The sequence below is a fragment of the Pinus tabuliformis genome, chromosome 8, assembly GCF_031772625.1.
Source record: "Pinus tabuliformis cultivar Carrire ecotype Pingquan chromosome 8, CPIR1, whole genome shotgun sequence".
NCBI classification, from domain to species: Eukaryota; Viridiplantae; Streptophyta; class Pinopsida; order Pinales; family Pinaceae; genus Pinus; species Pinus tabuliformis.
The window spans coordinates 995,496,053-995,519,407 of NC_142294.1; the positions used below are offsets into that span (position 1 = coordinate 995,496,053).

General features: G+C 38.3%; 1 protein-coding gene across 1 annotated transcript in view; it reads right to left on the reverse strand.

The window, feature by feature from the left end:
• The window catches only part of LOC149238752 (putative protein phosphatase 2C 25), a 341,969-nt gene extending 322,647 nt beyond the window's left edge, over positions 1-19,322 (reverse strand). Inside the window, exon 1 of the mRNA XM_089373182.1 lies at positions 17,950-19,322. Within this exon, the coding sequence (XP_089229308.1) occupies positions 17,950-18,253 (304 nt within the window). The 5' untranslated portion in view covers positions 18,254-19,322. The remainder of the gene's footprint in view (positions 1-17,949) is intronic.
• Positions 19,323-23,355: the final 4,033 nt, after the last annotated feature.

The following is a 23,355-nucleotide window of genomic DNA, read 5'->3' on the forward strand; positions in this document are numbered from 1 at the left end:
CCCTTCTTTCTTGTCTAGAGGGCATTCTATCTCTGTAATCTCATTAATAAAAAGTGTTTATTTTTCTTTTGGGGGGTTTGAAATCTTTATCCCTCTAAATCCTCCATCTCCTTATTTAAAAGGGAGAATCCACTAAACTAACTTGCTAACTCACCAACCTAAATTTAGTCACTAGTTTGCTCTTCTTGCATTTGCATTCCTAGGTCTAATTGCACTGCATCCCAATCAGATCTCCTAACTTGCATTTGCTAATTTGTTACTTAATCTAATTGCAATTTCGTATCTCTTGTCTAGATCTAAGTAGTGATCTCTTAAAATCATTGTTAGCAATCTCATTTTCCAACTTATAAGCTGTGACATTTCTATAAATTCTTGCTTGTTCAACTGTCTAATAAGTAAGAACATCTAATAATCACACTATTTTCTAATAAGGCATTTGTGGTTTTGCTCTAACATCTAATTGTCATTTGAATATCATTGTTTCATTGAGTTGTTCTTGTCATTCCATTTGATCATATAAGCTAATAATCTTGTTCTTTTGAAGTACATCTCATTGTGATTACAAGCATATTGGAATTTTCTCATTTTGAAACACCTTGATACTACTGTCTCTCATTGAAGCATTGATATCTCATTTTTGCATTTTGCATCTCATTTGCATCCTAAAATTAACCTCCAAGCATAAGCTTGGTTGTAAGAAAGATAAGGACACCTTCTTCACTTTTCAATTTGAGAAGTTAGACCCCCATTCACAATTAACACATGTGACCTTGCATTTCTATTGTGGCGAATCCCTTGTAGGAACGAAGGCACTTGGGTGGTTAGAAGCAAGAGGAGGTATCGTTAATAAGGCCTTAGCCTTCTTCCCCGAACCTTCTCTCTACAACTTGTGTTTGTGACTAACTTCAAAACAATTGAGAAGAAGGATTCATCTAGACTAGACATTTAACTAAAAGTAACCAAGATTTTGCACCCCACTTAGTTTAGTTTTGCATTCCATCCTTCTAACTCTTCATCCCTTGTGGCATAACAATCATTGTGAGCATCATATTTTCTTGCAATATTGTATCATTGTCCTTGTACTCGCCTTTGATTATATTGTTCATCGTCTATTTACATTTTCATTCTTATCTTGAGCATTTTCTTGAAAGGACAAGTTATTTTTGTTGTGCGAGTTATTTTTATCTGCTCGTATTTGATATTGTGCCATCTTTTCATTGTGCTAACTTGTCTCACAGTATTGTTATTTTTGTGACTTGAAGTATCTATTTCCTTGCAAGCACTTTCATAGCATTGTTGAAGGCACTGGTCTATCATATTTATATCTTGTATCTGCCTTATTGATCTTAATTGTATTTATCCTAATATACATTGCTCATAAATTCTTATACTTGTACTAATTAACAATCAAGTTACACTAATAATAATTGTTTTGCCCTTAAGTCTCCTAGGACTTGTTGTTCCAACAAGTTTTCCCCTTCCATGCATCTTTAGGGACTACCCCCCTTGACTTAGCTAGGAGGGAGTCTAAACGAAGTGAGTAGGGATCAGAGTGACAACCCCTATTTAGGTGTACACTTTGGGCGACAACAGTCTCCATTTCGTTGAGTGTCTTCATAAGATAGGGAAACTTCTACTAAACTTGGTCCCTGGTGAGCTACTTGCCTTGGTGGAGGAGCTGACCTAATTTAACAACCTGATACAGTTGGATCCTTTGTTGGTGAGTGCTCTTAATCTGTGTGTTGATGATCTGACCAATTGTTTCCTATTCAATGCAGTTTGGGTTGAGCTCTATCGGTGTCAGTTGCTCTACGGTTTTTAATGTGTCCAACAATGTTGGAAAGTATGGCCAAACGAGGTCCACATTGAACATTAGGTGTAGGCCAAGGAAGGGGAAGATACTTAGCTCAAAAGTATTGTCACCCACAGCCATGTTGGTGGTGTAAGGTCCATAGCAAAGTGGTTGAAGCTTTCGATGGGCCCCTGCAAGGCGTTCCTTCTACAAATGCAACCAAACCGTGTCTTCCACTTGAAACTTGTGTGGCACCCGATGTTGATCATGGCGTTATTTATACATACTATTGGCTTTTTGCAAGATATCATGGACCTGTTGGCGAATGTGTTGAATTCGTTCAATAAACCTAGTAGCCTTGTCAGCTCTAGATTGAACATTCGTAGATTCTACTTGTGTAGTTGCAAGATGTAGTGCGACATCAATGGGACCCAATGGTTGAAATCTCAGGCCCACTTAAAAGGGGTTGTGGTCAATTCAGCTATTTGTGTTCAACATAGGGAAGACTCTCATCCCATGTGCGTGAATGCTTGGAGTTGTACATTCACAAAATGTGCACGATCATCTTGTTGGCGACCTTTGTGTGGCCATCAGTATGGAGGTGGAAGGCAGTTGATTTGGTGAGCTTGGTGTCCAACAATGACTAGAGACTCGACCAAAATGTGCTTAGGAACCTATTGTCCCGATCTGATATGATGGTCTGCAGGATCCCAAAATGTACCCACACCCATTTGAAGGAGAGCTTGGCAATGGCTTCTGCTATGATACTCTTCTTGCAAGCAATCAGAATGGCCATCTTAGAAAATCTATCAATGACCACAAACACACAATCATTTCCATGCTTGGTAGAAGGAAGGCCAGACATATAGTCTATCGAAATGGATTCCCAAGGTCGGTCAAGAGTAGCCAAAGGGGTGTACAAGCTTTGCTTCTTAGGCCAATTTGGCAATGGCACAAGCAATGCAGAACCTGCTACTTACTAACATATTGTTGAAGTTTTGGCCAATAAAAACACTTCTACGGTACTACCACTGTCCTCTCCACAACAAAATGCCTTGCCACCCGATTGTAATGTACCTCCCAAATCAGCCTAGCACGCTCGCTTGAAGGAACATAAAGGTGGCCCAGATAGCACATCAGTGCACCTTGGAGTTGGAAGTCTGGAACTTGCCTGCCCACCATTAACATTTGGTATGTGGCAGCAAATTCCAAGTTATTGTTGAATAATTGTGGCCATCCAAAGGCCTTGTGCCCACGAGAGTTGAAAATTGTAGTTAGTGCCACAATTGGGGACCAACTGAGGCAATCTGCGACATGATTGGTGCTACCCTTCTTGTATTTGATGTTCAAATGGAATTGTTGCAGGTATGTGGACCATTTCTGATGGCAGTTATTTTGTAACTTCCCTTGTGTCTAGATAATTTGTAGAGGCTTGTGATCAGTGTGGATTTCGTCTCCTTCCCCACAAAATAATGCTTCTATTGTCGACAGGCCTGCACAATGGAATACATCTCCTTATCATAGGTGGGGTATCTCCGAACAATATCAGAGAGCGTTTCACTGTGATAAGCCAACAGATGTCCGCGTTAAATGAGGATTGCACCAATAGCATAGTCAGAGGCATCTGTCTCAATCTCAAATGATTGTTGCAGGTTTGCCAGGGTGAGGACTGGTGCAAAGCAAAGGCAGTGTTTTAGTTCATTGAATGCCTTATGTTGTGACTCAGACCAAAAAAACTTTTCCTTTGCTTCGCCCTTGGTCACCTGACTTAAGGGCCCAACGATATAAGAGAACCCCAACACGAATCTTTGATAGAAGTTAGCAAGGCCCAAAACGCTGCAAAGCTCTGTTAGAGTCATTAGGGCTAGCCAATCTCGAATGACTTGGATCTTAGCTAGATCCACATGCACACCTTGTTCATCAATAATGTAGCCTAGGTATTGAACCTTGTTCATGTCGAATGAGCATTTTTCCAAGTTAGAACAAAGCTTGTGTTGTCGCAAAGAGTGAAGCACCTACAAAATATGTTGCAAGTGTTATGCCCAACTCTTGTTGAAGATAAGGATATCATCCAAATATACAACCACAAAAGAGTTGGTGAAAGGTTGCAAGATATCGTCCATCAACATCATGAAAGTAGTTGGGGCATTCTCGTCAAAACAAAGGGCATAACCAACCATTCAAAAAGACCCTCCTAGGACTTGAAAGTAGTCTTCCATACATCAATCGGTTCTATTGGGACTTGGTGGTAGTTGGACTTCAAATCAATCTTACTGAAGTATTTGGCCCCCTTGAGCTAGTCGAAGCTCGTCAATCTAGAGAATCAAGTACCAGTTCCTGACTGTAATTTTGTTCAGGGCCCGATAATTAATGTAGTGTCACCAAGTCTCATATTTCTTCTACATGTGTACAATTGGGCTTCCACAAGGTGATGAACTCAGTCAGATGTGCCCTTTTTGGAGCAGCGCTTGGACCTATCACTTGATTTCCTCAATTTCCAGAAGAGAGCAACAGTAGATTGGCCCATTGGGTAGAAGCGCGCCAAGGGTTAGATCGATTGAATGCTTGACCTGACAATGCAAAGGTATTGTAGTGGGTGAGAAGAAGATGTCTTTGTATTCTTCCATGACCTTGTCCACTTGCCTCTATTGCGTGGAGCCCTATGTGAAGGCCATGGGTGTTGCCACAATCTTCTCCTTACTTTGAGAGAAAATCCGGAAGAAGATAAATTTCCGAATGTGGGAGATGACCTTACTACATTCTTAGCCGAAAACAAAGAAATGGTAGTAGGCGGGGCCACCTCTGGTGTCATGTATAGTTGTCTGCCCAAAGTAATAATAACAATATGAGGTTTAGACTCATATACAGCATGACACTTCCACAAGTATGGTTGGCCTAAAAGAACATCACAAACTTCAAGGGGAACAATATCACACAATACCTCATCCTTGAAGGGCATGATGTCATAGGACAAGCAGCATTGTTGGTTGATTGCTTAACGACCTCTGCTGAGATGAGATTGTTTTGACTCCTGCTATCGACAATGAAATGTAGTCGAGCACCCTACACCTGCATCTGTGAGTGAAAGAGGCGCTCACCTCCCTAAGTAATGACCTCTGCTGAGATGAGGTTGTTTTGACTCTTGCTATCGACAATGAAATGTAGTGGAGCACCCTACACCTGCATCCATGAGTGAAAGAGGCGCTCACCTTCCTAAGGATCTTCATGCTCATTTTGTTAGACTTTGGTGGTGGCAACGGTGTCACTAGGTTCTACATCAATCATTTGTTTCCCTTTGTAGAGGTCTAGTTCAAAATCGGAACCTGTGTCTAACTCTGGGGCTTTTAGCTCGACCACCAATGACTGCCTTGCGTGACATTCATTGGTGTTATGAGAGGAGCTTTTGTGGAACTCGCACCACTTTCCCGTGTCTTTCTTCATCTTCCCATTACTATTCTTTGTTTGCGACTTAGATGGGTTGTCCTCGGGTCATCCACCCTGGCTTTGTCCTTTGTTCTATGATATGGGGATGCCCTTGCCCTACTTCTACTGTGAGGGATTCACATATCCAAAGTCCTGATTCTTCTGTTTAAATTTTTGCTCGATTTTTTATAGCATGTCGGTATGTTGCGCCAAGGGAGGAGATGTCCAGGAACTCCATTTTTGTCTAGATGTATCTAAGCAGACAGCGACAGTACTTGAACACCAGATGTCGCTCCGAGTTTTCGATAACTAGCTTGGTGCACAAGGTATGAAAAATATTTGTGAACTCTGGCACTACTTGGCCCCTCTCTTATTGTAGTGTGGTCCATCTCATGTATTGGTCTTTGTAGCTTCCAACAGGGTAGTATTGTTCCTTAACATCATCCCTAAAAGAGTTCCAAGTGGATGTGATTGAAAACAATGCGGAATCCTCCATGGCCTTTTGCTCACAATTAGTTTCCCACCAATCCTTGACATGGAGAATAGCTTCAAGGAGTGCAACGATAATATTTTCTCTATTAGGAAAATTGAGGACTAAAAAATACCCTTCTAGAAGATTTAACCGTTTGTCTAGAGCAACCACATCTATTTGGCCTTCAACTATAGGAATATCAAAATTAACTTGTACCTTGAAGGGGACAACATCTCCAAAGTGGCCACCTGATAAAGTTGTGTCGCCTACTAGCATCCATCAAGGGATCTGGGAAAAAATTATACATCATCTCATACCTTTGCCACTCAAAGGCTTCCTCGAGCAACAGTTTAATAGGATCTCCTGCTCTCTCGTCTTTCTTTTCTTCCGCCATGAGAGGTAGTTGAGGTCGACGAGAACAATCTTGCAAGGGGGCTCAAGCAGTTTAAGCCCCAACTCCTTATAACCGGCCTAATTGGGGACATGCACAGAAAAATAGATAAAGAGCAGACTGCTCTGATACCACTGATTCGAATTTACGAAGGGAACAATGATATACAGATTTGTAACCAAAATACAGAGATATAATAATACTTGACATCTATTAATAAATGAAAAGTGTTTGAAACTGTATAAATGCAGAATGAAAACAAACTAGCTAACGCGGCTATGCGGCTTCCCAGACTGTGATGTGATGGCTATGCGGCTTCCCACACTATGATGTGATGAGGCTCCAAGCCTTTTTATAATAAAGATGCAATGAGAAAACCCTAACAACCAAAAACCTAACCCTAGGAGATGAAGCACCAAAAGGCTTGTGGGCCCCAATAGGGTAGGTTGGAACGTCAAATTCCCAGGGTCATAACTTTGCATACAATCTGGGGCGCTTGGTAACCCATTGAAAAGGTCTAACCGAGAAGTACATTTTCCAACTACACTCGACAATCTACGACTGTCTAGTGCTCGTTTTGCCAAAAAAACGTTGTTAAGGACCTCAAAACGGCTCTGGAAGTTCAGAACCAAATTACTATAGAAAAACTAGCAAAATAGAAAATTGTCATGTGAGGCAATGGAATAGGTGGGTAGCCATCAATATCAATTACGATCAGGAGACCCCACAATTTCAGGTTTATGGTTTCATTACAAAGACTACTAGCCACAAATAAACACAACAAAATATATAATTGGACAATGATAAAATGACAACACACCCATTCGTCATCATCATGTTAAATGATGTAAAGGTCGATCATAATTTGTAGTGTATATTCTTAGATGCATGATATTAAAAAAACACAAGAAGCCAATCACTAGCCAAGCTAAATTAGATTGTGCTCAACCTTTGACCTCTTTATGTTGCAATAATTCTTCAGCGTCATTGATATTGATGCCCCCATACTACAATTGTCAAAATCTTAGTTTATCAAAGATGCTAATGGACACCCCAAGAAAGCCCTACTGCACCCCTATATCCTTAGCATGTATTTAAGTAGCCCTCATTGGATCGGCATCCCATTATGTGAATGGTCCCTTCAGATACTAAATTGTCTTGCTAGGACCTATATCGAAGACATAAAAACCATGCACTAAGCTAGATTATGTACTCCTCAAGAGGAATGCTTGTTTGCTTAGATAAAATGGTTTAAGTTATAGGTGGATGAACTCCTCAACTAAGGACTCTAAGATAGTAGACAAACAGGAAGTTATTAAAGCTCTAGAGCTCCTTCCCTATAACTTTCACTTTTTTTATTAGTGTATCAGCACTTCTATCTTAGACAATCCCATTGACCTAGTTTATGCTCATTTGTTGGAAATTAATAAACTTTCTCATCTTATCTTATCTTATGCATCTTACACCATCTTGTGAGGTCGTCTTAGGCAATAGTTAGTCAATCCTCACTCATTTCTAATACGTTCAAGGGGACAATGCGTTCTACAAGTAATAGGAATTATGGTCAATGCCCCTTGCCCTCATTAAAAATGAACATCTTTCTAATAACAGCTAAGAACCTTTCGTTTATCTCCCAAAAATCATCAATCAGATGCCCTTTTCCACACCTCTCCACGTACCCTTTATGATTAAGCAAATAGGCACCTATGTGCAATAGTTGTTGGAATATTCAGCAATACTAAGAGGGGGGTGTGGGGGTGAATCAATGCTAAGAATTTTTAACTTCAAAAACTTGTAAATGCATCCACAAATATAAAGCAAAGCACATAATGATACAAAGCATAGATATTTTTATGTGGAAGCCCAAAGAGGGAGAAAACCATGGAATCCTTTTCTTAATATATATAAAGAGTACATTCAACTTTATCAGCACCAAAGCTTGTACAAGATTCAATAATCACAAAAAGTTTGTCGTCGTGGCAACTACTCCTTTGTACTTCACACAAGCACACGGTTTCCCAAACAAGACCTCCTTAGCAATAGAACTTCACTCAACAAATGATCCTTGAACTTAGCTTCCTTATCAGCAAAACTCGACCTCAACAAGCCCCAAACCAGGACTGAAACTTGGACTTTAATGCACCTAAACTTGGCCCTCAAGCAATCAGAACAGGGTTCGGCCTCCTCAATAGAGAACAGTGTTAGATCTTCAAAAACAAACATGAAACTCCCCTTCAAACACACCAAGATTTGGCCCTCAAAACGGGCTTTAGTTTGGCCTTTTTTGTACCAAAACTTTGGTCATGAAATTCGACCTCGATAGGGACAAGTCATTGCTCTTAAGACAAACCTAAAACTCGGCCTTCCACACTGGAATTCGGCCCTCTACACAAATCTAAAATTCAGCCTTTAAGGGGGGACAAAAATCAGCCCTCAAGAACAAGTCTACAATCACCCTTTTGACCAAGACAAGAAGCCCTCAAAAAGTGTACCAAAAATACTTCCAAAACAAGCCAAAAAAACTTTCCAAAATAAGCCAAGAACCCTTCAAAAATGTGCCAAAAATCCTTCCCCAGAAAGTCTCTCCTAATCAGCTCCTCTTCACTTTTGGTTCATGAGGTATGAAGCTCACTACTCCTTTTCTTCACTTGTTTAAACAGATCCAAATTTACTTGAGCGAGTGACATGAAATGCTCTTACTCACACCTATTTATAGTGCACTCGGGGTCTAAACTAAGCCCACTTGTCCAATAGTTGGGCCGACTTGTCCACTAGTTGGACTAGCTTGTGCAACTAGCAGAATGAATAGTGAATATTTGAAAAATTATTTCTCCTCAACCGTGAGGAGTTAGAGGGAGTGCCATATATTGTTGGAAAGATCTTGGAATAATCATTCCAACCATATAAGTTATGTTTCCATTTGAGCTAGGTAAATGGAGTAAAAATGCATTCAAGGATAGGGTATCCAAATAGGGCATCAAAAATCCAAAAACAATATTTTGAAATATGTTATTGATTATGTAATTTTATCTTTCATTTGGACAACCTTTGACATCAATGACAACTTCTTTCAATGATCTCCCCCTTTGTCATTGATGGCAACCATCATACTCCCCCTATGATGATGCTCCCCATGTCTTCGTTCTTCTTGATCTTTCTCTTCCCTTTGATATAAATGGCAAAGGGTAACTCCCCCTGACATTGTCTCTCCCCATGTCTTTCTTTTTTGAAGATTGTGCAAATCAATTTGGAGCAAAAATTACTCCCAATTTATGTCTGAGATACTCAAATGTATCTTTGGTAAGTGGTTTGGTGAAGATGTCTACAATCTATTCCTTCGTCCCAATATACTCTAGCTTGATATTCTTTTTTGTGACTTGGTCCCTTGGAAAGTGAAACTTGATAGGAATATGCTTAGTCTTGGAATGCATCACTAGATTCTCGGAGATGTTTATTACACTCGTATTGTCAAAAAATATCGAAATAGGCTCATCATATTTTACTTGTATCTCTTGCAAGGCTTGCTTCATCCAAAGGACCTAAGTACAACATGTTGTTGTTGCAATATATTCTGCTTTTGTTGTAGACAAGGATACTAAAGATTGCTTCTTGCTCAACCAAGATACTAAACAGTGTCCCAAGTAGAAGGTTGCTCCACTTGCACTTCTTCTATCATCTATATTTCCTACACAATCTACATCTATGTAAGCTATCAATGCCAATTCCTTTCCTTTCAAATACCACAGTGCAAAGTCTGTTGTTCCTTTGAGATATTTGCAAATCCTTTTCACTACTAGAACATGAGTTTATAGAGTCTTTGATCCACTTGATTGGATTCGTCTTCTTTGCTCAAATTGGCATCCGAAGACCATAGGAGTGCTTACAAGTTTGCAATCTTCCATTTTGAACTTCTTCAACATTTCTTTAATGTACTTTGTTTGAGATATGAAAATGCCCCCATCTAGCTAAGATATCTGAAATCCCAAAAAGAAATTCAACTCCCCAAGCAAAGACATTTCAAATTCATTTTACATATCTTTTGCAAAGTTCTAAATTAATCTATCACTGTCACTTCCAAAGATGATGTCATCAATGTATACTTCAACGATGATCATATTTTCTTGATCTTCCTTTATGTAGAGATTATTGTCTGCATTTCCCTTTTTGAATCCTTGTTGTTGCAAATACTTGTCCAATCTTAAGTACCAAGCTCTAGGGGTTTGCTTAAGTCCATACAGGGCTTTCTTCAATCTACAAACATAGTCTTCATCTTTTGATAATAGGAATCCTTCTAGTTGTTCTATGTAGACTTCTTCTTCTAGCTCCCCATTAAGAAAGGTTGATTTTACATCCATCTGATACACTTTGATTCTTTTGGAGCATGCATAGAGGCCAAGAGCACTCTAATTGCTTCCATATTGAATACTGGAGCAAAATTTTCTTCAAAGTCTATCCCTTCAACTTAAGCATATCCTTTGCACACTAGCCCTGTTTTATGTCTGGTCACCTTTCCATCTTCAGTTAGTTTGTTTCAGAAGACTCATTTTGTACCAATCACATTTTTGTTCTTGGGTCTTGGAACAAGTTTCCATGTCTTCTTCTTCTCAATTTGATTTAGCTCTTCTCCCATGACCTTGATCCAATGTTCATCAATTCTAGCTTCCACAAAGTTACTTGGTTTAATTGTGGACAATAGTCATAGATGCATTTGCTCTAGAGTTTGTGCTTGTTTTCTTCTTCTAGTTTCTACTCCAGCACTCTTCTCCCCAATGATTTGTTCTAGTGGATGATTCTGCTAATGCCAGCGTTTAGGTGTCCTGGAAGGTGTTTGAAAATCTTGCAAATTATCTGCTTCTTGTTTTGCCTCTGGTTGCTTCTCTTCTCGGTGTTCCTCTTCTTTTTCTTCCACTAGCTTTAATTCTTCTTCTTCCTATTCCAAAAGATGTGTGGATTTATGCTTTCCTTCTTGGTCTTCAGCAAGTTCGTTTCATCAATTTTCACATTGATGCTTTTTACTATCTTGTTGAGTCTAAGATTGCAGCACTTGTATGGTTTGCTTTTATACGAGTACCAACAAGTATGCCTTCATCTATCTAGGAGTCAAACGTTCCTAACTTCTGGTCATCCCTCTTTATGTAACATTTGCTTCCAAATATTCTGAATTGTTGGACACTAGTTGGTCTTCCATTCCACAGTCCATAGGGAGCTTTGTCATTGTTGCTTCTAAGCAATCCAGTGTTATTAAAACCACACCAAAACCAGCTTGTCCGACCAATTTAGGCCCAAAATTGGTCTAATTAGGGCTTAGGAACCAAAATAGGTTGGTTCGGTACTGAACCAACAGGTTCTTAATGTAACTGGTCAGTTCAAGACCAGTTTCGTGCGGTTTATACCTGCGCAGTCCAAAATAAAACATTTACCTTTTTTTATTTTTTTTTTATTTTTTCAGTTGGTTGGCCCACTTATAATTTTCCCCTAGGCCAACCTAATATTCAAGCTTATGGCTCTAATATTGCTATGCAATTCATGTTAATGTTAAATTCTTAAAGTAAAAGTGATATTGTTCTTTATCTTTCATTATTTTACATAAATTTTTAACATTACCATGAAATGACTCAAGATGTTTGAGAGTGGTTCCAAACTCATTGGATTTCATATGGAGAAAGTAGAATTTTAGATTTCACTCAAAATCCAGTAGACTTAACAGTTTTTTCAGGATTAGGGGGATTGCAATGTTTCCATTGGATTTTGTCATGTACGAGGGTATGGAACTAGTATTTAATAAAGAGCACCAAGCCCTCTATGTACTTTGATGTTAGTGGCATTGGTTGTCGAACTCCTCTATCATGACTCTACTAAAAATGTACCCATCACTCAAACAAAATCTTGACATGACATGCTATGTTTTTTCTATCTTATTTTAATGCTTAGAGGGTTATATTGATGACGAAGATCCCAATATAGGCAATGATTTTGATGATATGTAGGCATTTGTTGTAGCATGATTTTTTTTGGATGCTAGAGGCCATCTAGACCCTATTTGTTGATGTATTTTCAGTTTAGAAATGGATTGCGCTCGATGTTATTTTGGTTATGTGCACCCTAACACGCTAAATAAATGAGAACTTTTGCTTATATGCGTATAAATGGCTTGGATTCATATGGATGCATATATATATATATATATGTTATCAGAACTGAATTAGTGATCGAACCGAAAAACCTTGTGGACCGGGAACCAATCGGAACCGGTAAAGAACTAGAAAAAACGGTTTACCAAAAACACATAAAATATTTATAGTTTAAAGAAAAACATATATATTCATGTGCATCTATATGAATCCAAACCATTTATACACAAATATGCAAAAGTTCTCATTTACATAGCATGTAAGGGTGCACATCACCAAAATAGCATCAAGTGCAATCCATCTGAACCAAAAATACATCAACAAATAGGCTCTAGATGACCCCTAGCATCCAAAAAAAATCATGCTACAACAAACGCCTACATATCATCAATATCATTGCCTATATTGGGGCCTTCGTCATCAATATAACCATTTAGGCATTAAAATAAGATAGAAAAAATGTAGCATGTCATGTCAATATTTTATTTGAGTGATGGGTACATTTTTAGTAGAGTCATGATAGAGGAGTTCGACAACCAATGCCACTAACATCCAAGTACATAGAGGGCTTGGTGCTCTTTATTAAATACTAGTTCGTACATGACAAAATCCAATGGCATTGTAATCCCCCCAATTTTGAAATCCGGAAAAAAACTGTTAAATCTGCTGGATTTTGAGTGAAATCTAAAATTCTACTTTCTCCATATGAAATGCAATGAGGTTGGAACCACTCTCAAACATCCTGAGTCATTTCATGGTAATGTTAAATTCTTAAAGTAAAAGTGACATTCTCCTTTAGATGAAAATGAAAGATAAAGGAGAATGTCACTTTTATTTTAAGAATTTAACATTACCATGAATTGCATAGCAATACTAGGGCCATAGGCTTGATTATTAGGCTGAAGGCCATAGGCTTGAATATTAAGCTAGCCTAGGGAAGAATTATAAGTGTGCCAACCATCTAAGAAAATCAAAAAATAAAAAAGGCATTTATTTAGGTACAAATTGCACGGAACTAATCCTGAACCGGCCGATTCGGTGTGTGTGTGTGTGTGTGTGTGTGTTTCTTTAAAATTTGAATATTTTAAAGTGTTTTTGGTCAACTGATTTTTTGGTCTGTTTTTTTAACGGTTCCAACCAGTTTCCGATCCACAAGGTTTTTCGATTCAATTATAATAACATTGATCTAATCATCTATGGGAGCCAATATGGGCATAAGTTTCCTTTTAAGTGTCATTTATGTGTATCATTCTTATTTTCTTGCAAGATAATGTGTTTATATATAATATTGTGTTTCCCGAACACACCCATCTTGGAAGGTCACATTCCTATATATGAAACCCATCCCTGTTTCCAAGTTTTCTGCAACTTAGATATTTGTAATTTTCTATCTTTTAATATTTATCTTTATCGCTATTGGATGACTTAGTCTAAATTGATCACCCAAGTCCCAGCCATTTTGTTGCATATTATCAGAGACAACGTCAAACTTGATCACTCTCCCACAACGTTGTACTCTATATATATTTATTACCACAAATGAGTGTGCAAATATGTGTTCGATTCACATTTACTTGCATACTTGCTCTCTTTTTTTCTTGTGTGTGAGCATCATTCTTCTATTGTTGGTGTTTTGCTAATATCAATTGGTTTCAAAGTCAAATGAACATGGCCTCTAGACATAGCCACCTCTAGGGTTTCCAATTGACACTATTAGCCTATTACTATATCTAACACCATAAGACTTATTGCAATTAAGACCCTAGATCTAGTCCCCTTGACATATTTTACTTCTTAACCCTTCACTAAATATACACCCTTCAACCACCAAGAAATCACGACTAAAATATATTTTCTCTAGTGTGATTGATTACAGCGAAACCAATGCCATCATAAGCAAAGTTTTGGCCGATTCTTTAATTACAGTCATAATAGTGCTTTTGTGTAATGTTGCAAGAGTTATGTCTTCGAGAAATGACCCATCAAAATCCTCTCTTACATGGAAATTCACTCTTTACCTAAGAACCACACTGAAGTCACGCCAATGCTATCAAAGGCAAATTTTGACACCATTTCCAAATTGGGGTCATAATACTAATTCCGAATATTTTTGAGGAAGTTATGGTAATATTAAGTTGTAGTTATAACTAGCCTCACAACCCTCAAGGAAAAGGGAAATCCAATGAATGTTAGCTTCTACTAATTTTTACAAATGCTTAATCTACTTTCTTTGCTTCACGCCATTCAATAACAATGAAATCAATTTTTTGTGCAACCTCTTACACAACAACAAGAAGCATTAGGACACAAGCAATAGTATTTGTAGATCCACATGTGGGAAACCATTATGGCCATTTTCAAGACCATACAACGGGTTCTCCAACCATCACTTGTCTCCAATCGAAAGGCCTTTACCTTTATTACATTTTCTACAAAGTCAATATCCCTTGTCTCTAGTTTTGATCATCATTCTACTCAAACATCTTCCCTCTCATTGAATCTCTTCTTATCAATGCCAACATGCTTGACACATTCCATGTGCCACAACAACCACCACTAGAATTTGATTATGTGCTTTCTCTTTTCTAAGAGCATCATTCATTGCGAGTTCTTCATGTTGCCAAGACAATTATGCACTATCAAACTTCTATAGCTCCACTACATGGTGAGCCAATGGCATTGGAGACACATTTTGAATTTGTCTCTGCACCATCCTCTCCAAGTCTCCATGCCATTGATGAACCTACCTCTTGTCATCCATCCAGAATTGTTCTCAAAATATTTTAACCCCTTTGTAGTGATCTTGCTAGCTCATGGAATCTTCCAACCTAGTCTAGTTCTTCATATAATCATACTACTTCAAAAAAGGATCTGGTGCACTCCTTGTTCCCATGCATTACATGGAAGAAGCAAAATATAGTTTGTCATTTTTTGCACTCTATTACTAGTGTAGTTCCTCTTGTTCCTCCTACATCAATTTTTCTCCTTCTTGGCTTTCGACATGCCTCTTTGAGTATTGCTTTCCAACAAGTAGGGCTTCCACCAACATTCCTTCATGAACCTCTTTTCTTCAACAAAGCATTCGACAACTACCTTGAACACTACTTTTAGCTAGATGTGTCTATCTAAATATCCCAACTACACCAAACCCAAGAATTATTTTGTCCTTTGTTGGAAGAGTTGTACCCCAACTATAGTAGAAATCGGGGGAGTTTGCCTCTTAGAAAGGACAAACTGATGAGACTCAGTCTAGTGAACATGGATTATATTTCTCTTTTCTACTTTATCCTCAACTCTTTTAGGTGACTTAATCTAAATTGAACCCACTTTATTGTATTTTAATGGATCAATGATACTTGATCACTCCCATAGTTTTGTACTATATATACTTCTTAAAACAAATGAGTGTACATGTATGGATACAATGCCAACAATCTTTTCAGACATACTCGCATACTTTCTTATTTCTTCTTGAGCAAGAGTATCTTTCATCTATTGTTATTGTTGCATGCACACATACCAATTTATAGTTTATGAGAATTAGTCCAGTAAATATGTGCGATCATGAATTATATTTGTACTTTTTCTATTTTGTACCTTATCCTTATCTCTTCTGGGTAACTTAGTCTAAATGAGGAGGCACTTGAAGGATTTTTTGTGAGTTGTTTCCCTTGGAATACAACCCACACACATACATCTATATTTCTGGCAATCTCCACTTTTACTTGCATAGTTAGTTGCTTTCTTGTGTTTTCTTGTATATTGCATTGTTAGTATTATGCCCATATTTAATTCCATGCCCATGGGTTGATCTACAAGTTGAATGACATATGTTCAAAGATAAAAAATATTTTTGAGTTTGGATATATAATCCAAAGGATCTTTCTTAGAAGACACCTTGGTAATGCACCCTAGTGCCAAGGGGTTTTTCTCCTTGCATTTATCTTTGTGCATGACAGATTGAATGTCATTTGCAATGGGCCCTAGTTTACAGGTCTTGGTAGCCTAGTTCCAATGCACTCACTGTATCGGTATCTTCAATCCCAATCTAGCAGCAGATGCCCAACCTGCCACTTGAATATTGGAATGCCAACTCCCCTGAGGCCATTGGAAATGCTTGGCTAAGTTTGTTGTCATGGCTCCAAAGAAAATGGTCGCCAACTTCTTCCTCTCCCTAAATATGTATTGAAGTTTATTTGAGCAATGGTTTTCTTGAAAAATCATACTAGATCATAATGACTGCAGCAGTACCCAATTGTCGGACTAGGAACACATCTTTTTGCTACAACGTTTATTTTGAGCATGACCATCTGTTGCTTCCTGTATGAACGCTAAATCTAAGCTACAGCTTACGAAAAGATGTGCAGACATCAAAAGCCTACTTGATGGAAGTAATCTGAGATCAAACACCAGGGGCAGAACCAATCTCAAATCGAGTTGATCCCTGACTCGTGACTCTACAAATGCTCCAGTTCCACCTCACAATGGGAGTGGCACTGTTCCTGGCAATGTTGAGGGAATTGTAGCAAATATTGCTGTGAAGGATATATCCTCCTTGCAGCCCTTGGTAACCTCACATGGTGATCCACTGGGGGAGATGTTGGATCAAATGGAAAAAGAAAGAATATCAGACCCTTATGATAAGCTAAATGGAGAAAGGAAATCACAATCATCAGATAACGCACCAGTTTCAAAGAACTGCGTTGGAGCTCACAGATAAACAGTGGATTGGAATATAGAAAAAGAAAGAGAGAGAGAGAGGCAGTTCTCCAGAGTATACGACTCTCCAAACAAGGAATTAAAAATAAAAATAAACAAAACAGCCCCTCGGTGACGCTTGAAAAGTATCCAAACAGAACCTAGATGTTGTATCATTTGGGGTGATTGGTCAGCTTTTCAGTAGGCATTTCAATCAGCTAGTCAATTCCTGAGTAGTGGACCCTGTATCATATCAGCAAGTTGTGGCCTTGGCATACAATCATGTATATTATATTCTTTTTAGTGGAAATTTTTTTGCTTGACCAAAGAAATAGCACTCACAAGTAAAACACTGTGTTGCGATGTAGTAAAGAAACAGAGTTCACCGAAACTTGTTCATGGAGTCCCACATAATATAACAAGCATTATGAATGCAGTGGTGCTTGAAGCACAACCCTATGGCAAGACTAGACAAGACAAATATATTCCACTAGTCCAACATATGTCCGTGCAACCACAAATAATTCAACTGCAGTATTGTTCATAGCCGAACCCATGGTGAGAACAACAGAGATGAAGAAACTTTACGTGAAATATGTTGAACACTAAATTTGTAGATGTAGACTACAAATTTAACACCAAAAGTGGCCTTCATTGGTTCTTTTAAACTGAATTCAAAATTTGAGTTCAAGCTGTACTTTTTCTTATCATTGCCAGAAAAGCTTGTTTTGCTGACAAGCCCAACTGTCATGATTCAGAGTGAGGAATTATGGATTCTTCAGGATAGATGAAATAGTTGTAACTTGTAGTTGTCATGCTGGCTGTAAACAGTTGTAACTTGTTATGCTACCTGTCATTGGTAAATGGTTGCTAATTATCTGGCATGCTTCTGGCGTGTCCATATTTAAGCGGTATAAAGTTAGAATCATCACTGTACAATACGTTGAAACATACATATATGTGGGCCAATGATACGCAGACGCACATTACGTTATGATTAGAAGCAAAAGAAGAAACAGAAAGCAGTTAAGGGGGTGCTTACTCATAAGATGCAAAAACAGGTGGTCACTGATGAAGCGCGATGTTTCGGGGCCCCCGTGACCATCGTAGATACCAACGAACATCCCCCGAGAGCCGGTCTCCACCTGGCTCTGATCCTCCAGCAAAGAGTTGGCTTGGACAACGGCCATCGAGAAATCCCCCAAGGCGTGCTGGCAAATGTCTTTGTGCCACAGAAGACCATCGTCATTGTGACTCCCCCCATCCCCCTCCTGCCTGCCCATGCGGCCATACTGCTGGACTGGGCGCCAGCACGCCGACACCAATTTTATCAACCACGAAAACATCCCTCTCCCTCATCTGGACTCGTCATCCATCAGCGAACACTCACTTGTATTACTAGATTCATTATTCATCATGCAACCATCTCTCGTTCCCCGATCTACCATGCTAGACCCGATTTTCACCCAGAAATCTCAATTCGCACCCAACAACCCCTAAACTCGGTTCGTTTTTTACCACTAATCTGTATTCCTGCAGTCTGCTTTCCCACTGCCACTCTAAAACTAGGGCCTTTTTTGAACCACAATTTCCAGGCAGAATTCACCACTTTGTTTTGTTTCTACTTAACTGCCATTATCCATCTCAATCGGACCTTCAATCTGCGTTTCACTGTGACTGACCAAAGACTAGACTGCATGATAGCTGCCGAACCCCGGCAAAACTTAAAAAGTTAAAATTAAAAATAAGCTAAAACCCTGCCATATCTTCATCATCCCAACCTTCCATCCACGGGATGGCTTGACCTTCCAGTAACCTTGACCAAAAACTGGCTGTAAAACCCTGGCGATAGCTCGGTCTTGAGGTGCTTTTTGGCTCAAATCAGACGGCGTGCGACTGAGACACGCCTGTAAAAGGACTCAAATCTTATGCGCATCGGTTTCAAAGAGGACCGCAATTTTGAGACTTGGGTATGAAACAGTGTTTTGATGGACCTCAGTTGGTGATCATGAGAGCCTGCCACAACAGCTGTGAGCGCAAAGTAAAACTACCACTGGGAAGTTCCCCGTCAAAGCATATGCAGACAAAGGCAACCTTGACTTCCATTCGACTTCATAATAATTTATACAACCTTTTCTTGGAATTTGAAATATCTTCCATTCCATTCCATGCCCCTGTCTCAATCTGCTAGCCCGAGATTCATTTGATTTGGATCAGATAAGGTCATTTCCCCTGCCAAACCTCCATGTAAATGTATTTGGATTTGACTATGAACAGTCCAAGTCCAATTCCTTTTAGGCTGCAGAGATGTGTTTCTTACAGTTGTATATCTTTATGGAAATGATATTCAAAGCATCGGCTTTGTGTCTTAGAAAGTTGAAATTGGGATAGAGCGAGCACCGCATCCCAGAGACGTGGAAAACGCCATGTACTAAAGTGGCCTAATTTAATATTAATGGCTCTCTTCAAAAAGCATGGATAACGCTCTGCTTTGATTTAATTTAATATTAATGGCCCCACTCTAAAAACGTACCTCCTGCAACTCTTTAAAATAGGGAAGTATTTAAATGTTAGAGATAAGCAATAAGATTTGAGTTTTGTCACAGATATATGAAGATTATAATATAATACGTTGTATTTCTTAACCTTTATAGGTTTTTTAAGGTGTGCTAATGATGTTTTTAACCTCAAATTTATTTTTGGATTTTAGTAGAGATATGAAAGTTAAGAGGATCTATGTCTTTTTTTTATGGAATATTTCCATTAAGAGAATCTAATTCAGAGGTTGTAATAAATTTATTTATTTTTAAGTAAACGTAATTTTTTATTGATAAAGATGAAATTTATAGTGATAACTGAGAGTGTGAGATCTAGTGATTGATCTCAAAGCTCAAGCCTTCAAACATATAAGTAAACTAAGCATGTTGATCTACTGAACTGGAAACTGGGGAGATACATCATTTTACATGCAGTAACACCATCATAAGACCAAGCAACTAAGATAAGAATCACCACACTCATACGCCAAGAGTCTTCATTAAAACCAATGATGCCAGCATAAAGAATTTATAGCAAATTACCTCTCCAAGAGAGCAGGAAATTAAATCACAAAGGTCGCCACACTCTTACACCAAGACTCATTCATTAAAACCAGCGACGCCAACAGAGATCACTTTGAGCATATTGCCTCTCCAAGAGAGCAGGGGATTTGTCACCAACACCAAAACTTTGTAGAAAATAAAACAATTGTCATCCCAAAAAAGATAATTCAAAGATACCCAAGAAGCACTAACAATACCTTCAAAAAACCATAGACAAAACTTTCAGCATATAAAAGACATTTTAGTCTAATATGATGATTGGTGACAAAGGAGAAGTATGAGAGGGTGGAGAAGTAGCAGCTGGTGGATCATTGACAACAGCAGGGATATCTATTGTCTCCTCAGAATCTGAATCCGAGAGGACATATTTATCCACCCTATGCAGATGTGAAACAATATCATCCAAGAAAAAACACACATGTCTGAGAAGTCTCTTAATGTCCTCTTGCCCTGCAAAATTCTTATAGTTGTCCACCCATTTATCACGAAGAACTAGACGTATGAGGGTATCCATCTGTTGATGCACAACCATAGAATGTAGAAAATGTAACCTCCTCTTTCTGAATTTCCCAAGGTCAGGGACCCATTTGAGATTCTCGACACTCACCTCAGAATCTGAGAAGTAGGGACAATCCCCAAACTCCCTAGATTCTAGGTGAAGAATTTCTTTTCGGACCTCCATAAGAACCAAGTCAAAATATGTGGCCATTAAATTCCAACCAAATAGACTCCTATGTTGAGGAGTTGAAGTACTTGCACCACCTCTCTGACTTGCCATCCTTTATCGAGGGGGCATAGTTGCAAAGTAGACGAAAAATTTCAAAGAGACCTAAACAAGACTAAGACAAGACTAAACACCCAAGGAATATTTGACCTTTAACTGGTGAAAGAGCACATCGTCCCTAATTATCCACAATATTATCAGTGGGACAAACAATATCAAACACAACCCGAGTATCAGATTCAACAATTGGAATAAACAAAAGATAGAGAGATAACCCTAACAAACCCACAATGAAGATAGTGTATACTGAGAAACCTTTTGTACAATATCACAAATTAAATGTTAATGTTGGGGTGAACCGCAAACCAAATACTTAGGGAGGCTGTAATAATTTCTTAAATAAAATAATGCTTTTGTAATTAAATTGCCAATATATGTTTAGTCTTTTCAATAAATTCAAGCTTAGAGAGTGTGAGAATCTTTAAATAGACATTAGTGTATAATACATATTTTGTAATAACCAGAATAGTATTGGAAATACTGAGAGGGAGGGTGAGTCAGTATTTCTTAGCAATTAGCACTTAATTAATCTTTTTCAAAGCATTAGTTAATCTTCAGCAGTGAATAAAGCAGTAGAAATCAATGCAAAAAGATAGAGACAATAGGCACAAGATTTTTAGGTGGAAAACCCCCTCCGGGTCAAAAACCATCAAACGTTTTTCTAATAAATTCTTTAATCTTCAACCCCAACTGAGAATAAGCTACAGCTTCCTAGAATTATATAAAAGCATTATTCTACAACTCCCACTAGAAGGACGCCCCAACACCCTCGTTTTATCAACAATCAACTGAAAGGATGCCCCAACACCCTAGCGAGCCACAACTCGCCCTAGCACCACCCTACCACCCTATAAAGACAAAAATAAAATAAAAGAGATTTTGGACTCACGTGCCAAGGACAATGGTCCATTTACAATGATATATAATGATTTTGTTTTGACTGATCAACGACTCTAGAATCAACTACCCTTGACTCAACAAAACTGGAACCCTTGACTCAACCGCAATACAAGCCCTTATCCAAAAACAAATGTGCCTTCTTCAACTCTAGGCAACAACACAAACCTTTTACAATTACAATGATATACATTGTTTGACTTCAATTGACAAAAGGACTCTAGGACACTTTCTCAAGACTTTGTGATATTGTTGTTGTTGTAATGCTTTTGTTCTAACTTCACTGCTTGTGCCTCCATCTTTACTAGTCCATGGCTTGTACCTTGTGTTTTTCCTCTCTCTTTAATTATTTACTTCTTGTAATTTTCACTCTTTTGATGTCATGGGTTGATCTTCACTTCATGCCATTATACCATTGTTCAGTGTTGTTGTATTGATATAGATGAGGATGTCTGAACTTAGATGAAACCTACAAATGACAAAATGTCCAATAGAAACCCCAATTTCCAAAAGAAAATAAAATTTTATGACCCCTTAACCGAAATACTTATCGTTGCCTACAAAAGAGAATATCAAGTGGATTTAATGATAATATGTTAGTACAAAAACTAGACCTTTGAAAAACACTTGTGGCACTTTTTCTCAATAGTTCTTGTCTTTCAAAACAATGTCAAATAAGAGTGTCAATCTGCAAATGTATCCTAGAGGTGAATCAAAAGGCTACAACAAACATCAACCAAATGTGGCAAGGACTCATTGACTTGATCTAATCCAAAATTAACTAACTATGAAACCTCAAGGATTGAATATTAATGAAAATTTAACAACCAAAAATTACACAAACTTGAACCCAAGATAGCTACCAAAGCAGTGTTGAATGAGAGACTTACCTAGATTTTGTTGTTACTGCTAAACTATTCGTTAGGGTACATTGTAATTTCTGCAATTTGACTTCTAAAATAGTCCTTAATGGACTCTTGCTTCTTCTAATGCATCTGGCCTAGATTATACCTCTTCCTAGACGTTTATGCTTCCTTAGATAGAATATCCATACCTTTGTTCTAAGACTCATTCTATCTTGTACAAAATTTTCTTTAAAAGGGCCTTGAAATAATATTCACGAGATCATTCTTCCTCAAGGTAAGGGTTTATAAAGGTACCCTTACTTGCTTTCTTTAATAGTTTCTGGATGCCAAATTTTGGGGCAATTTTTTTAAGCCCAACTCACGTGTTTGATTCCTAAATACATGTTGTAACTTTGCTTCACAAGATAGGTTGTAACAATACTCTAAATTAATCTCAAGACTCACAAAAAAAGTATAATGTACCTCGCCCCTCTTGAAGGATCAATCTTGCACTTAAAACAAACCTGAAACTCTAGTGATTGTATGCCTCGGAGTAGACGAAATTTTAGAGAGTGTGGTTGCTCTTTCACTTAATTTCCTACACACCAAACTAACTTCTTTGTTGGTCTATTCCTTGACTTGCTTGCTTGTTGTGCCTTAGATGAGAGTCATTCTCTGCTTAAAAGTATCATTCCTCATCCATGTAGTAACCAAGCCACAAACAACCCTAAGACTCCAACCTAACCCTAAACCCTCTCTACAAAATAGTTGTGTTAGATGCTCAAGAGTGGCCAAAACTATAAATCACCTTCCTCAAGATA